Source organism: Amblyomma mixtum, chromosome 5 (genome assembly GCF_055824585.1).
Source record: "Amblyomma mixtum isolate Tamu chromosome 5, ASM5582458v1, whole genome shotgun sequence".
Classification (NCBI taxonomy): domain Eukaryota; kingdom Metazoa; phylum Arthropoda; class Arachnida; order Ixodida; family Ixodidae; genus Amblyomma; species Amblyomma mixtum.
In genome coordinates, this window is record NC_143016.1 from 37,207,651 (window position 1) to 37,221,287 (window position 13,637).

Here is a 13,637-nt window from a genome sequence, read left to right on the forward strand (position 1 = left end):
TGGACTTCGTTATTGCTGCTGTGTACCAGAGAGCCGTCCCCTCTTCGCACACTTGATTTTGGGTCGCCTTAGCCCATTTTCTTTCCGGACTGCCCGAACAGGGTTGGCCAAGAAGTCGAACTTACGGCTCAGCGTTAGCGCTCGTTAGCACCACTGCGTTCGGATGCCGTTGGTGGACAGGTGTCTGAAGCGAACTGAAACGAACCCCGATGTATATGTACTGGGTGGCCCACGGCAGTGCTTCCCCAGCAGGTAGGAAGGCGGAGAGGGTGGCTCCTGGGCCCAAAAGTCCCAATGAGACGGACTTCTTGGCATTGAACGTGAGGCTCAAGATGGCAGAGAAGGGTGGCAGCTAGCGTGACCGGGCGCTGAAGATTCTCCACTAGCAGCACCAGGTCATCTGCAACCACGAGGCGAGGCAGAGTACACGTGTAGGGTGCGCCAGCGTCTGCTATGGGAAAGCGGAAGCCCAGTCCCGAGTCAAGCAGAGCCCGCTCCATCTCCGATACATATATCGTGTAAAGTAGGGGTGAAAGTCGACTTAAGTGTAAAGTAGGCTTTCGCTACATGTCCGCCAGGGCACGAGATTTTTCAGCTGATTCACCACAAACAGTCTGTCTTAGAGCCTTCGGCCGGAGCGGAAGCCATTTTGCAGCTCTTTGAGGCTGGCGTTGTGTTCCACTCGCACACTCATTCATGACTTGACCACCTGGGAGAAGACGCGGTAGACGACACTTGTTACCAGTCTCGGAGCAGGCCGGTGTCTCCCCCCGCCTTGTATACGAGGCTGACGTGTCCAAAGCACCAGTCAGTTGGTACCGCTTCGCCTTCCCCTACGCTCGAGTTCTCGTGCACTATCCCCGACGCATAAACAAGGCCCGCAGGAATGTCGTCGAGTGCTTTAGTCGTGTGGGCCCCAGTGCGAACAATTCCATGGTCGATGGTAAGACGTGATACCTGCCAGCTGCAGTGGTCGTCGATGGGTATCAACCGTGGCTCTGGCTGGTCGCTGAGCTCATTCTCTGTCGGCTCGGCGGTTGGTGTGTTATAGACCTTTTGGATGTGCGCCACCATGTGTTCAGTCAAACCTCGGACATGGTTTCCGGTATTTTCATCGCGGATATCGGGAGAGGAAGCCTATCTATGTAGGGTATAGAGACGCAAGTCCAAAATGCTCTGCCTCCCTTGCGGTCTGTAGCTGTGATAGAGCGAAGCTGGTCGTGGTTCTGTTCCGCTATTTTGCGCGTCGCATTATGGTCTGCATCTTTCGCTTGCTTTGCAGGTAGCCGTTCCATGCCTGATGGCATTCTGCTGCTGTAAGTAGCTTCAAGGCTTTCCAATGCAGTCGGTTCGCTGTTCTTTATTTGGAGATACTGTCAATCCTTTTAGGGATTTTTACAGGAGTGGATTAAGGACCCGTATACATTTGCTCGTACAGCCATACACACGTTTGTACACAAGAGTATGCGAAGACCACTACAACAAAAAAGAGGCAAGCACATAAAAAAAAACACTTAAGATACCGTCATTCATGCACTGACGTTATCACAGATTTACATTTATACGTAAAAAGCAAAAGAAAGACACATTAGTGATGACATCACATCCTCGTTGTTTACAGTACAGAATTGTCAGCAAGTTCAACAAGTTTGCGCTCCGCGAGGGCCGCCTTCACTTCGCTGTCACCGCAAGCCTTTCGTTTCACTCCACAACGGTAGTTCGTCCGTACCTCTTGTTTCCTCATGACGCTTTTTGGCTCAGCGACAAGCGGTGCATAGTCTGGTGCATCTTTGTGCTATATATGCGCTGTTGGAACCCCGCGGCAACAGCCTGATAGGCTGTTACAGGCAGGTTGGCGCTTTTCTTTCGGTGTGCTACGCCACGTGGAAGTGGAGAAGGTCATCTTGATACAGTTCCGGTCACTCCCTCAACCCTGTTCACCAATGTGGACTCGTCGCCCGAGCTTGGCCGACACATGTGCACAATCAATGCACAATCGCGCCGTGGTTTGTGTCTGGATTAGCAGTTAACCATTGGGATACTGATATCCGTCCAACGGCTGTATGTGGCCACTGAAATCATCCATGAGTGTATCTCTCCATTTTTGTCCAGGTCAAGTACAGCCTTGTTATGCACTGTATAACATGAATGTTGCTTTCATGTCGACCGCCGACAATTGTGATGTATACAACACCAATGAGCACAGAAAATCCGATAAAGTCTCCGCTGATCTACACATGCTCAGTGCAAGGGCAGGCCAACACCGTCCATGATGCAACGTTTCTACGAAACATTCTCAAAACCCGGCCCTTTTTCCCCACACCATCACGACTGCATCCTGCCCAGTGCCAGCGTGTGTATTGGTCGTTCTTCAAGGCATCGAAGATGAGTATCCGCAACTACATACACTGCCATGTCCTCACTCTCGAGGCTCTGTTACAGCGACCGCCATTTTGCTCGTTTTTCTCGCGCCGTGTAAGTTGGGGAACGCAATATTCATACTTTTGTTTGCTCAGCGCTGGGATATATGGATGACAGGTGGACGCCACAAAAGTAAAACAATGCCCACGCAGCGCTAGCGCACCTAATTCGGATTTGGCCTAACTACGGAAACAGGCTGTCATTTTCTTTCGACTGCAAATACCATACACTATTATGAAAAAAAAAACAAATTTAAGGACAACAGCATTTGCCTATTTACCTTTTTCTGTTGTTGTTTTTTTTAGAATTGAGCGTATTAAATTTATTCTTCGCCTTCGAAATTCCTTTCGAAAAATTTAATATTCCAACACTCCTACCTTTACCTTTTTTTTTTTTTTACGAGCAACCAGGTTCCAATGGATGCTTGCATGCAAGCGTCGTACCGGCCACCTTTCACCTCTGGTGTTCAGCGCCTTATAAGTTTTTGTAACAGTGCAACACAAGAGCGGGTGGAGTCCTCCGTTCACGGGGAGAGGTGTACAGCGTGCTGACCTCCTTCGTACGTCCCCATGCAGGCCCCACCGGCGTCGCCGGCGCAAGGCCCAGGACGAGGCCTCCGGCACTGACGGCGACAGTGGGCAGCGCGGAGGATGCACGCCTGCCGAGTTCGAGGTCACCTTCGCAGGTGAGGCACACGCTACCTCCTGCCTCGAAGCAACGCATGCCGAGCACACTAAGGCACCCAACGTTCAAAACGTCTGCAGAAACAGGCGCAGCCACTGGACCTCTCGCTCCAACGTTGGTTGACGTCTTTAAGCATAGTGCTCCTTGCTGAGGATTAAGGGCAGCAGCCAGGAGCCACGTAGATAAATGTGGCGACATCTCGATCTTTCGAATATTTTCACACGGATATAATCCAAAGAAAATATACAGAGGAAAATATGTAAGGTTGGCTTCTCAGGTCTCTTACTCCAGAAACGATTCGCTTCTCAGCAGATTCAAGAAACGAAACAGTTGGAGGGTTTTCCCTTAGCACATCCACTTCTATCCGCCTCCACGGCTTTAGCCTTTAGCCAAGAAGGGACACACAGAGTGCGTTCGCATTTGGTCACGGAATACGAAAGAGGTGCTTTAACAAGATTACAGAGAGAGAGAGAGAAATAAAGAAACAAGAGCCACCCACCACTCAGAAGGCACACGAACAGTCTATCATCCTGCTGCTGCCAGCTACGGCGAGCGCTTTCGATGAGATACGCATCACATTTTTTTTTTTAGCGGCTTAATTGGTTTCTTGTATCCGAGACGTGTCTGACATGGGTTGCGAATTCAGCTGCAGCCAGACGCGACGAGAGTGCCCAGTGCTTCGGCAGTCGCACCCTCCTCCTCACTCCCAGTGCCGTCGTTGCTAACCGCGCAGAGCTCGGCCTGGACAACGTGCTCTTCCCCGAAGGGTTCACGTACTCCTACTGCCGCGGCGCGTGTCACTGTCGCGGCGGACGGAGGCGTCGCGGAAAGGGAAGCAGGCGCCCCTGCGTCAGAGCGGTAAGCGATCGCAGCGCACAGCGCAGCTGCAACGCGTAACGCGCGCGTCTGGCGTCCCCACCGTGCAGTGCGGGCGCACGGAGTGACCTGCGAGTTGCATGACACAGGTGCTCCATGCAACATGAACCAGCCCTGACGAGGCTTTATTCCCACACTTGTTTCGAGATTGTTAGGAAAGCATAGAAAAATGGGCCTTGCATGCGAAGCAGCTTGATTAAGCTCTCATGGTCTGCTGTACGAGAATCGGTAACGGAGAATAATATAACGATCGGACATGGATAATATAAAGGCACCATACTTCATGGTCAAGTAATGAAATTAGATTTTAAAGAAGCATATTCCTGAAACAGCACCACCAGACTTGAATGCTGCGTGACATAACAGGAACACGTCAAGGAGCAGCACAAACTCTACACATTAAACGCTCATGCCAAAGGTTCAGTTCGCAAATACAGTTCAACATTTCTGAAATGAGGAGTTTTACTTCTACTGCCATAGTTCCTGCCGCTTTGGGCATGCCGATCGTCTTCGTTTGGCAGCTATGTTTGTGAAAAAAAAAAATCTAGTGTAGTTTTCGGACATGAGCGTGAAGTGGAAATGTTTACGGTCGCATAGGGCAGTTCTATTTTTGAACTGGTTGGTTTACAGTTATTTACATCCCACCCGTAGGCGGCACAGGAAAAATTTTGTGCAATGGAGTTGTAGTACACCGTCAAGGTGCAATTTTCGCAAAGGTTGCTTTATTCTTAATTTATTTTTTTTTAACGGTATTTAGCGTGAAAACACCGCAAGAACTTGCTCAGGGTTTACCTGTCAGAATAGTTGGTTTGTTTATGGGGCTTAACTTCCCAAAGTGACTCAGGCTGTGATAGACGCCACCTGAATAGTGCTTCGCACTAAAAAGCCTCTGCGATGAGGAACCCGTCGTCTTCGATGAATATGATGAACCAGTAATAAACAATTAATCTTTCTTAGCGCGGCCAACGTTTTACGAACTATTAGGTGGAATTCAGCACAAACGAAGAAAAAATATGAGTGAGGTTATAGTTTCTTATTAATGGATTTTACCAGCGCAGCTGTTGAATGTGCTCCGTCATAATGACATCCTTTGCGCCCCATGAACCTCTTTGCACCGGTTCGGGCCTGCCCGAATTTCCTCACCGCTGCTACACTGTACCGCTGCCAACTTGGCGCTCGTTGTTCAACCAATCAGAAGCATTGAGTACCCTCGTGACCTGCGAGCGGAAGACATGCTCCAACGGCTCGAAGTTTGCGGTGACGTGACTGCGCAGAACCACGTTACAGGCTCCAACAAAGCCAATGGCGTCTACGTCAGGAATGATCCACTAACAGCTGCAGCTGTTTTTACACCATCCCCGTAATTGTTGCGCACAGTGAGCAACTAACGTCGCACATTCTTTGCACCAAATAACCTGGTGGTGTGAAAATAGGCCAAAGAATTTTTTTTCAGCAAGTTCTACGTTGTCGTGAGAGCGGACTACAGGACCGGTGAGGACTTGCTGAGGTCAAGCTGAGGACGGCCTCAGGATGACGCAATAGAAACAAAGGTACATCCTCCAGATGTTGCTTTGTCTGGGTTACTCGCGACTGGAGGACCCTTTACTTCAAAACAACCCGCTCCTTCCACAGACACGCATACGGGCCAGTGGTCCCTATGATGGGTATCTAAAAGGGCCCAAACATTTTGCTCGATATTCTTTTCTGCTACACAAAAGACTTGAGCACCCTCCTGCACATGCACTGTGGCATGGGTGGGGCCAGGCGGGGACACTAGGCTTGCGCAGCCGGCGTCCTGTAAGCCGGTATATGTCTACGCAGTAAGCATTCGGTAGGCTGAAAATTTTCGCCAGCACCGTTTCGTAGCTAAACACACAGCCAGATTTATATTTTGCCGTCCCATAGAGTTCTGACGCGGTTTATCTGAGATTTCATTTCGAATGTGACACCATACTGTAAAACACCCGTAACCCAATCCCTTCAGCCAACTCTACATTTCGTGCTTTACGCCTGGCATTGTTATTCCATAGAACGCTGACGTCACGTAAAAAGCAGGACGGACTTGATGCTACCTTCCTTCCTTTCCATTTTTATATCAGGCTCATTCTATTGTGGATGCCACGAATAGAGTTTTTATGGTTTCTTGGTCAACAACAGCAAAGCAATAATGTACAAAACTCAAACTCAAGATTGTAACCGCCAAAGCGGAACAACGCATTCGTTTATGAGAATTCTCAGCATGCAGTGGCGGGCGCTGCCCAACATGTCCCTCCACAGCATCGAGATCACAATTATGTTCGCAGTTGTCCAGCTTAATTCAACTGGGCCACATACATGCCCCTGAACGTGACGTACCCGGACGAAGATGGCGTGATGACACCCACGCTCGAGAAATTGGTGGCCAGCGAATGCCCCTGCTCCTCTCGCAGGTGATGCGCGCGCAGCCCGGCGCAATACCGTTGGGGTGGCACTCTCTAGGCGGACTCCACTGATCTCTCTCAACATGTGCCAAAGCAGGCCGCTCTGTGGTCGCTGGGAAAGGGTAGTCAGAAAACCGCACTCACACGTGTGGCAGCTGGGCACACCGGCACGGCATGCACTGCAAGACGTAAGCTGGCATAGTGAAGGCAGTGCATGCACCATGCGGTCACCAGCTGGCTGCGGCATCCTCAGTACCTTTCCCAATGACCCCCGCTTAGCTGGGTGCATCCGACGTTGCGAATACTCGCAGAAAGCTTCCTAGGGCACTGGGACGTCCCATGTTCTTCTGCTGAGCTGCCGAAGGTGGAAACGTGTTCTTCGATGCACTCACAAAAGCTTCGCATGCGATGGGGCGGCCGTGCAGCACTGACGAGTCACTACAATAGGCAGTAAATTGGTATAAGCTGACGCCGGACAAGCAGTTTGCTCCACGGCACCACTGCTTCTTTGCGCGACCAATACCAATTAACAAGAGGTCGGTGTCTTTCACAGACTGCAAATCTTTCCAAAGATGAGCGAACTTTTAACTGAAACAATTTCCCGAGAGAACTGCTCGGAGAATTCGACCCATGGGTGCCATAATACGACCTGCTTTCTCATTGGAGCATTTATTACGGCTCTGCACACGTGTTTCTGGCCCTGCTGTGAAATCTCAGGAGCGAATTTTTGACTTAACACACTTTGAAGGAGAAGGCTTTATGTGAGCAAAATTTTAAATGACTTGTACAAAACTTCACAATGGCCTGCACTTCACAGTGGCCTGCAATCGGACAAACCTAGACACAGCTTCTTTTTGTGCGTTCCACAACACCTATGTTCATCAAATATGTGCCTACTGGCACATTAAACATTGCACTTCAAAATGTTTTGCAGTGCAAAAGGAGTTGTCATATCAATAGTCACTAGTCCTGACCTAACAACACGTTAAAGTGTCCACAAACTTGTGTAGCATGTGTGATAATGTTTACGCCAGGTTATACCTGAGGATGTATGCCATCCCACCCTCTCAGCCACAACAAAAAACCCGCACAAGCACAAAGTATGGGTTTTTGAGCATAATGCTTGCACAATCTATCGTAGACACGTAAACAAAATAACAATATAGAAAAGCAAGATGCAAAATTTGCAATAATATACCATTTTCACCAGAATTTGAACTGTAGGAACAGAGAATATAGAAAACTGCTGTATAGAAATATAAGAGCATACCTAATGCCCCATCCCTCTACATCACTGCTGGTGTACAGAAAGCACTGAACAACTGCAGTGCAAGGAAACGAAGAATGAGCAAGTTACGTTCTGCCCACCGACTCACCCGGTGAAATTAAAGAACGCAAGGAGACAGGTAATACTATGTTGCTTCAAGAGAAAGGCCTCACTGGCTTTTTAGATTTTTCTTTCTCTCTGTGGTGTGATGTTTTTGAAGTTTATTTCATGACTTTTTATCTAGGGTGAATACCAGCAATCACCATGTTGTTTTTGAAATTGTATTTCGCCCATAATCGTCATTTTATGCATTAAACGCTTTGCAAGTTGTGTTGTGTAATGTCCAGAAGCATGTGTAAATAGCCACCTGTGTTTTTTATCACATCTCTAAAGCAGTGTGAAAAACCATCCGGTTACAGACTGCACTTCATTTCAGAAGAATCAGTATCTCTTGTGGTCCGTCTAAGTTCCAAGAGCCAGCGCTGAATGACCCAACTTATGTTACATTTTAATGCTTCGCGAAGATTCATAACCAAAAAAAAAATATGCACTTTTTCTGGTTTCTTGGCCAACCACTGTAATGTACAAAACTCAACCCTCAATATTAGAGCCGCCAAAGCAGAACAACGCATTCTTTTCTGAGAATTCTCAGCATGCAGAAGCGCCCTCTGCCCAACAGGTTCCTCCACAGCATCTATATTGCAATTACGTTTGCAGGTGTCCAGCTTAATTCAACTGGGCCACATACATGCGCCTGAACGCGGTGTACCTTTTATTGTAGATCTCTCAGGAAAGGAAATAAAATAAAAAAGAAATGCGAGAGGAAGACGCACCCAACCAGAGGTTATCACAGGTGAGCCAGTTGAAAATAAAAGAAACGAGGCAAGCGCCCAAGGGAAAATTGAAGAAAAACCAATTACAAGAGAGAAAAAAAGAGACGCAAATGATGACTGGGCAAAAGTGATCTTTAGGGCAAGACGCCCCTGAAGGATCAGGAATTAGGGAGGTCGAAATGAAACATGTATGGGTCCAGCGTGCCCAGATTCTTCAGACAGGCTCGCAGGCGGCCAGGAGGAGGGATGGTGCAGGGATGTGTAGGAAGGAACAAAAGAGAAGAAAAAGCAAGGAGAAAAAAAACAAACAGGAGATAATGGGCTTAAAGCAGAAGGGGTACTTAAAAAAGGGAAATAGAAAAGAGATTCAAGTAAATGGCAAAAACGCAGTAAAGAAGGAAAGAAAAAGAACCAGCGAAATTAAAAATAACAAAACAATCAAAACATGAAAAATAAAACAGCTAGAAAAAAAAGAAAAAGTGAAAACAAAAAATTTAAAACGAACAAAAAGAATAAAAATAAACATAAAAAAAGAAGAGCAAACAAAACAAAGACTGCGTGTGCACGCAAGGCGAGCAAATATCAAGATCCATATGCCAACCAGATGCCCGTGAGGCAGGGGCAGGGCCACAGCCCACCAAAATTGGTCATATGGTGCCCCCGACCACATGAGACATGGGGAGGCGCAGAAATGGCAGGGACATCTACGATCCACCCCTGCAGAACAACGCATTCTTTTCTGAGAATTCTCAGCATGCAGCAGTGCGTACTGCCCAATATGTTCCCCCGCAGCATCTATATCGCAATTATGTTCGCAGGTTTCCAGATTAATTCAACTGGGCCACATACATTCCCCTCAACGTGACGTACCTGGAAGAAGCCGCCAAAGTGAAACAACGCATTATTTTCTCAGAATTCTCAACACACAGCAGTGCGCGCTGCCAAACAGGTTCCTCCACAGCATCTATTTCGCAATTATGCTCGCAGGTGTCAAGCTTAATTCAACTGGGCCGTCCCTGAACGTAACGCACCTAGACGAAGGCGCCAAAGCGGAACAACGCATTCTTTTCTGAGAATTCTCAGCATGCAGTAGTGCGCGCTTCCCAACATGTTCCCCGCAGCATCTATATCGCGAATTATTCGCAGGTGTCCAGCCTCACTGGACCACATACATGCCCCTGAACGTGAGGTACCTAGATGAAGCCGCCAAAGTGGAACGACGCATTCTTTTCTCATAATTCTGGACATGCTGCAATTCGCGCTGTCCAACATGTCCCGCCACAGCATCTATATCGCCGTTATGTTCTCAGGCGTACAGATTAATTCAACTGGACCACATACATGCCCCTTATCGTCACGTACCTGGACGAAGCCGGCGAAACGAAAAAACAAATTCTTTTCTGTGAATTCTGGACATGCTGCAGTTCGCGCTGTCCAACATGTTCCTCCACAGGATCTATATCACAAATATGTTCGCAGGTGTCCAGCTGTAACTGGGCCACACACATGCCCCTGATCGTGACGTACCTGGACGAAGCCACCAAAACGAAAGAACAAAATCTTTTCTGAGAATTCTCAGCATGCAGCAGTGCGTGCTGCCTAATATGTTCCTCCACAGCATTTATATCGCAATTATGTTCGCAGGTGTCCAGCTTCACTAGTCCATATACATGCCCCTGAACGTGAGGTACCTAGACGAAGCCGCCAAAGTGGAACGACGCATTCTTTTCTCAGAATTCTGAACATGCTGCAAATCGCCAAAAGCGGAAAAACGGATTCTTTTTTGAGAATTAGAAGTGGCGCTGCCATATATGTTCCTTCACAGCACTTATACCGCAATTATATTCTCAGGTGTCCAGCTGTAACTGGGTCACATACATGCCCCTGATTGTGATGTACCTGGACGAAGCTGAGAAACCGGAACAACGGATTCTTTTCTGAGAATTCTCAGCATGCAGAAGTGTGTGCTGACCAACATGTTCCCCCGCAGCAACGATATCACTATTATGTTCGCAGGAGTCCAGCTGTAACTGGGTCACATACATGCCCCTGACCGTGACGTACCTGGACGAAGCCGCCAAAGTGAAACAACGGATTCTTTTCTGAGAATGCTCAGCATGCAGAAGTGCGCGCTGCCTAACATGTTTCTCCACAGCATCTATATCGCAATTATGTTCTCAGGCGTACAGATTAATTCAACTGGACGACATGCATGCCCCTGGTCGTGACATACCTTGACGAAGCCGCCAAAACGAAAGAACACATTCTTTTCTGGGAATTCTGGACATGCTGCAGTTCGCGCCGTCCGACATGTTCCTCCACAGGATCGATATCACAATTATGTTCGCAGGTGTCCAGCTCCAACTGGACCACATACACGCCACTAAACGTGGCGTACCTGGACGAAGCCGCCAAAGCGGAACAACGGATTCTTTTCTGAGAATTCTCAGCATGCAGAAGTGCACGCTGTCCAACATGTTCCTCCACAGAATCTATATCGCAATAATGTTCGCAGGCGTACAGATTAATTCAACTAGACCACATACATGCCCCTGAACATGACGTACCTGGACAAAGCCGCCAAAACGGAACAACGGATTCTTTTCCGATAATTCTCAGCATGCAAAAGTGCGCGCGGACCAAGATGTTCCTCCACAGAATCTATATCGCAATTACATTGGCAGGCGTTCAGCTTAATTCAACCGGACCACATAATGTATATGCCCCTCAATGTGACATCCCTGGACAAAGCCGCCAAAGCAGAACAACGGATTCTTTTCTGAGAATTCTCAGCATGCAGAAGTGCGCGCTGCCCAACATGTTCCTCCACAGCATCTTTAACGCAATTATGTTCGCAGGTGTCCAGCTGTAACTGGGTCACATACATGCCCCGGATCGTGACGTACCTGGACGAAGCCGCCAAAGCGGAACAACGGATTCTTTTGCGCTGCCCAACATGTTCCTCCACAGCATCTTTATCGCAATTATGTTCGCAGGTGTCCAGCTTTAACTGGGTCACATACATGCCCCTGATCGTGACGTACCTGGACGAAGCCGCCAAAGCGGAACAACGGATTCTTTTCTGAATTCTCAGCATGCAGAAGTGCGCGCTGACCAACATGTTTCCCCGCAGCAACGACATCACAATTATGTTCGCAGGTGTCCAGCTGCAACTGGGCCACATACATGCCCCTGAACGTGACGTACCTGGACGAAGACGGCGTGATGACTACCACGCTCGAGAACTTGGTGGCCAGCGAATGCTGCTGCTCCTCTCGCCGGTGATGGGCGCGCCGCCCGGCGCAGTACCGTTGGGGTGGCACTCTCTAGGCGGACTCCACTGATCTTTCTCAACACGTGCCTAAGCCGGCCACTCCGTTGTCACTGCGAAAAGGTCGCCAGAGATCCGCAGTCACACTCTTAGGATATGGGCACACCGGTACTGCATGCACTGCAGGATCTAAGCTGGCATAGTAAAGGCAGTACATGCACCATGTGGTCACCAGCTGGCTGCGGCATCCTCAGTACCTTTCCCAGTGACCCCCGCTTAGCTGGGTGCATCCGACGTTTCGAATACTCGCAGAAAGTTTCCTAGGGCACTGGTCTGTCCCATGTTTTTTTGCTTCTTGTTGCTGCTCGAGGATTTCTCTCCCTCAATATTTTGACGTGCACTAGTTCGAATTCGTCTACGTATTGCTAAGTTCGCGTGCGTTCTAAGCTTGGGGTACTAAAGTTCAGGATGCTCAGGGTTGAGCACTTGGGTGTACATCTCGGCCGAAACTGGAAGCCCTCCTTTCTGTGGTTTCACATGGTGAAATTGAAGAAACACGACGTGCCTCTTGCTCCCTCGTAGTTTAGCTTGATAAAATTCACCACGTACCCAGGTAGCACCGAAACATTGCGATAATGTTACATTTTTGTTACGCTCAAATGTTATTTCAGTGTCCTTAATGTCCTTTTTTCTAATGTTTTTGTAATGTTACATATAAACGTTCGAATAACCTTCCCCAAACATTCATGAAACATGTAAACAACATAAATGCAACATTCTCGAAAATGGTGAAGCAGCCCTGCACAAGGATGCAGGCCTGCCAGTGGTGACGGCACACAACTTACAACCCTTAGCAAGAACCAACAACAAGAGCGACACCTTCTCCACTACACTACAGCACAGTAACTCGTATTCACTCCCCTCCAAACGGATATCATGCCGCCGAGCTTATATACTCGCTACTGCGGGATGTCCCATGAGCGACAGTGGGGAATGGGTAATAACTAAAGTTTTGTGACTAAATAATGGGGCTCTTCATGTAATCTATGGCGGGTGCTATCTAAGAGATGTGGTTACAAGGTTAGGTTAGTTGAAAAACATCTTTACTCTAAGAACAGTGAAAAAATGTCTGGAAATCGGTGCTCGAAATATATTTGCAATGTTTTTTTATAGTTGCGACTCTAACATTATAATAAAATTTATAAGATTACATTAAAACAACGTTTGTTTAGAATGTGAAAGTAACATTTCCTATGTAACTTACAACGTTATATGTTAATTTTTAATGTTAATGTAAAGTTACTATGCAACATGTAACATTACTCCAACTTACATAACATTTTTATAACACTATTCTAATGTTCGGTGTTACCTGGGTAGGTAATATGCGGCTGTACAAAGTAGTTTTTATGGTGCGTTTCGTCAGCCATGTCCAGGCCGTGCATCTCTGTGCTGAACGTTAATGCTTACCTTCTTTGTTTTTCTGGCGGATAACTGTTACACGTCGCTTAGAACACCTCTAAGTCTTCGACTGAAGTCGTACAACAGCACTGAATTTCGCCAAGCGCGGGCTCCTTGCTCATCTTGCAGCATCGACTGCAGCAGAAAGGCACCATATTAGGTGATTTTTCTTTACCCACCAAACCAAAAACCTCTCAGAGACGTCTAGCTAGACGTCTCTGAGAGGTTTTTGGTTTGCTGGGTAGCTTCTTCTAGCAGTTGTCTTAATGGATAAAAGATTGAAAGATTGACATTTGGGTAGTAATTGAAACACCTACTGAATTTTTCTGCCTCGACTTGGGTGCAAACTTTCGTTTACTTCTAAAATCAGTTCATTAAATACAAAATCTGGCATTTAAAAGCCA

General features: G+C 47.7%; 1 protein-coding gene across 1 annotated transcript; it reads left to right on the forward strand.

Moving 5' to 3' along the window:
• Positions 1-3,014: 3,014 nt before the first annotated feature.
• On the forward strand, positions 3,015-11,845 carry LOC149341803 (uncharacterized). Its single transcript, XM_089546700.1, has 3 exons — positions 3,015-3,106; positions 3,839-3,963; positions 11,661-11,845. The coding sequence occupies exons 1-3, from the start codon at positions 3,072-3,074 to the stop codon at positions 11,843-11,845; spliced, it is 345 nt and encodes a 114-aa protein (XP_089402826.1). The 5' UTR covers positions 3,015-3,071.
• Positions 11,846-13,637: the final 1,792 nt, after the last annotated feature.